Source organism: Tarenaya hassleriana, unplaced genomic scaffold, assembly GCF_000463585.1.
Source record: "Tarenaya hassleriana unplaced genomic scaffold, ASM46358v1 Cleome150, whole genome shotgun sequence".
Lineage (NCBI taxonomy): Eukaryota > Viridiplantae > Streptophyta > Magnoliopsida > Brassicales > Cleomaceae > Tarenaya > Tarenaya hassleriana.
Window position 1 is genome coordinate 225,091 of NW_010964924.1, and position 3,478 is coordinate 228,568.

The following is a 3,478-nucleotide window of genomic DNA, read 5'->3' on the forward strand; positions in this document are numbered from 1 at the left end:
GCGCTGTCCCATAACCACGCGCTCTATCAGGTCCGTTCCTTCTCGGTCAGCCGGTGTGCGGAAAATCTCGGAACACGTCTGGTCCGGCGGACCAGGACTGGTCCGGCGGACCAGGATATGTTTTCTCTTGGTCCGGTCCGTTTCCTTGGTCCGGTCTGAGTTTGCGTGTTGTCCTAGTCTCGGTCCGGAGTTGACCACGCTTGGTCCGGCGGACCGGGACTGGAACTTTCTTCTCCCTCGCGATTTCTCCGATTCTGTTTCGATTTTTCTCCCCCGAATCGATTCGGGATTGCTTCTAAATGCTACTAAAACACAGTTGACATCCCTAAACATGTTTCAAACCTCAAACACGCAATGAAATCTCGATTTGGACCATCACACATTGAGAACAAGATCTCACAAATCCAACTCAAGCCACTCACCTTGTTCTTGAGTTTGTCCGAGTTTGTGTGCGTTCCTCGTGGCTCCACACGACGTGAACACTTTCAGGACACGTCTAGGGACGTTCCCCTTGCCCTGGTTCGTCGCCTTTCTCTCCCTCTCTCCCTCTTTCTCTACTTCCTCTGCTTTGCCTGAAAATGGCTAAGGCAGAGGATTGGGAGATGTTTATAGCGTGCGAGAGGGGTCAAGTGGGCTCGAGCCGAGGCCCATAGGAGAGCCTGCAACACCCTCGAGGCGTGGGAGGCGACTGGACGGCGAGTGGGCCCCGGAATCCGGTGAATTCCGCGTCCCAAGACCGCAAATTGGCGAGTTGCAATCTGTCGATTCCCGGTCCGCCAGACCAACCTCCTGGTCCGTCGGACCAGGGTCAGTTTATTTTTTTTTTCGAGACTTCTCCCAGTCCGCGCTGTCCAGTCCGAGTCCGGTAGAGGATTGGGAGATGAATGGTCCGCGGCGGACCAACCCTTTTTTTTCTTTTCTTTTTCCTTTTCTTCATTCTTTCTCGGTCCTTTCCGCACGTGATGATCCTCGTCCCTCTCCCCGATATTGTATCATCACTTTTGAGGATTTCGTGATATCTCTATTTAATTATTCATTTTTAATAATTAAATATCAAATCGGGTTTCGGGGTATTACAACGCACATCCAGAACCGGATCTATCTGATGCACAACAAAGACCGAGAAGAATGCAAAATCCAAGAGCTCCTCTCGAAGAGGATGAAGATTCTGATCATTCTACTCAGAACCGACAGAGAAGGAATGTTCAAAACCAAAGGTATGTTGATGAAAGTGATGAGGAGGATGTACCTAGGAGGCAACCACGAGTTCAAAGACACCAAGGTACAGATTTGAAACTCAAACCTCCTACTTTTGCTGGTAAAGTGAACCCTGATGCTTATCTCGATTGGGAGAGGCGGATGGAAAATATTTTCGATTGCTATACATATACCGAACAGAGGAAGGTTCAATACGCGGCGGCTCAACTCACGGACAATGCACTCACATGGTGGGACCGAGAAATAGCCGAAAGGAGACGTTCTCACTATGATCCAATAATCTCCTAGAGGGAGATGAAACATCTCATGAGAAAGAGGTATGTTCCACCACATTTCCATCGGGATTTACATAGACGATATCGTAAGTTGGCGCAGGGGAACATATCGGTTGAAGACTACTTTGAGGAGTTTGAGCATCTTCGGAATGGATTGGAGATAGAAGAGGATGATGAGACTGTTATGGCTCAATTCCTAGACGGACTACAAGAATGCATTGCTAGAAAGGTAGAGAGACACGTTTACCATGATATCCATGATCTTTTACATCTTGCTGTACAAATAGAGCAGCAGATACACAAGAAACAAGTTAGGACAAACCGGTCCAGAATGCCTAGCAATGTGTATCCGAGAACCGAGAGCAAAGGACACAACATGCCCACCTCAAAACCTGTTCAGGAGGATCCAAAGAACAAAGGAAAGGGCATTGCAACATCCAAAGGTGAAACTTTTGTAAGTAACAAATCTAACACTCCGAGCCACGAGATTCTTTATTACAAGTGCAGGGGTCGAGGACATTATGCTCGTGATTGTCCAAACAAGCGTGTAATGGTCATCACCGAGGCTGGAGATTATGATTCTTTGGATGAGGAAGAGGCTGAAAATCTGGAAGAAGAAGTTGAGTATCCGGACAGTGGGGAGATACTTGTCACACGTCGAGTCTTGAGCACCATGACTACCCCAGAAGAAACCGCACAACGTGAAACCATTTTCCACAGCCGATGTACCGTGAAGAACAAGGTATGTGGGTTAATCATAGATAGCGGTTCCTGCACTAATGTTGCTAGTGTTTACATGGTGAAGAAGCTAGGGCTCGAAACGGAAAAGCATCCCCACCCTTATAAGCTACAGTGGCTGAACAACCAAGGAGAGCTTAAGGTGAATGAACGGGTGAAAATCTCGTTTAGCATTGGGAGATACCAAGATGAGGTAATGTGCGATGTGGTTCCTATGCAAGCTGGTCATATTCTCCTTGGAAGACCATGGCAATTCGACCGAGAGGTTAAGCATGATGGTAGAACAAATCACTACTCTTTCATGTTTAACAAGCGTAAGATCTCATTAGCACCTCTTAGCCCTTTACAAATACATGAAATGCAACTGAGGTTGTCTAAGGAAGTTGAGGATAGCAAGAAACCGAATTTCTATGTCAAACCGAGCATGGTAAGTAAAGCTTTGGTTGATGAACGAGCTGTACTACTCATGGTCTTTAAAGATGTTTTAAGTACAGGATTCGAAGAGAAAGAGCTTCCTTCCGAGATCACACGAATTCTAGAGCGGTTTAAGGATGTATTTCCGGAAGAAACTCCACCGGGGCTACCACCAACGAGAGGAATCGAGCATCAAATCGATTTGATCCCGGGAGCACCTCTTCCAAACAGACCCGCGTATCGAATGAACCCCGAAGAGACCAAAGAGCTACAAAAGAAAACAAGAAGAAGAGAGATTAGGTTTAGGGGGCGAGATTCTTATGAAGAATTCACTTTATTCCCATACATTGAAAAGTACATCAGACCTATAGATTTATACAACTCGTAAGGTACTAGAAAAGGAAAGATTGAGTTATGTACAATTTACAGAAAAAAGGCAATATGGGATTGTCATAATCAAAGAAGGAAATATGCTAAAGTTTGGTGTGATTCTCTCCTTGTCTCCAACGGTCCTCTCCATCAGATTGAGCCTAGATTATGGTCTTGAGGATTGGCCCAAGTGAAGGTCAGCCCAAGAGATGTGTCATGGTCTCGGCCCAAGTCTCATGAAGAAGTTGTTGTGAGTCTGCCCACCAGGTCTTCTTCTTCAACATTGCCTCCTTCTGTAACTTGCGTGCTAAGGTGTTGGTTGTGATCTTCATCGTTTTGTCCTTCAACATTCCACCTCAAGATTGGCCGGGCAAGCTCAATGAGGCCAATCTTGGAGAGACACTTGTTCAGGACAAACGAACTTGTAGCCTTCGTGAGAATGTCTGCGAGTTGATCTTGGCTCC

The 3,478-nt window shown here is 46.4% G+C and overlaps 1 protein-coding gene across 1 annotated transcript; it reads left to right on the forward strand.

Moving 5' to 3' along the window:
- Positions 1-1,512: 1,512 nt before the first annotated feature.
- Positions 1,513-3,033, forward strand: LOC104809125. Its single transcript, XM_010535021.1, has one exon. It carries the CDS (start codon positions 1,513-1,515, stop codon positions 3,031-3,033), a length of 1,521 nt encoding a protein of 506 aa, XP_010533323.1.
- The last annotated feature ends 445 nt before the right edge of the window (positions 3,034-3,478 follow it).

Excerpts from the sequence above, each read along its gene's own strand:
- LOC104809125 (XM_010535021.1), top strand. The coding sequence starts at position 1,513 with ATGAAACATCTCATGAGAAAGAGGTATGTTCCACCACATTTCCATCGG.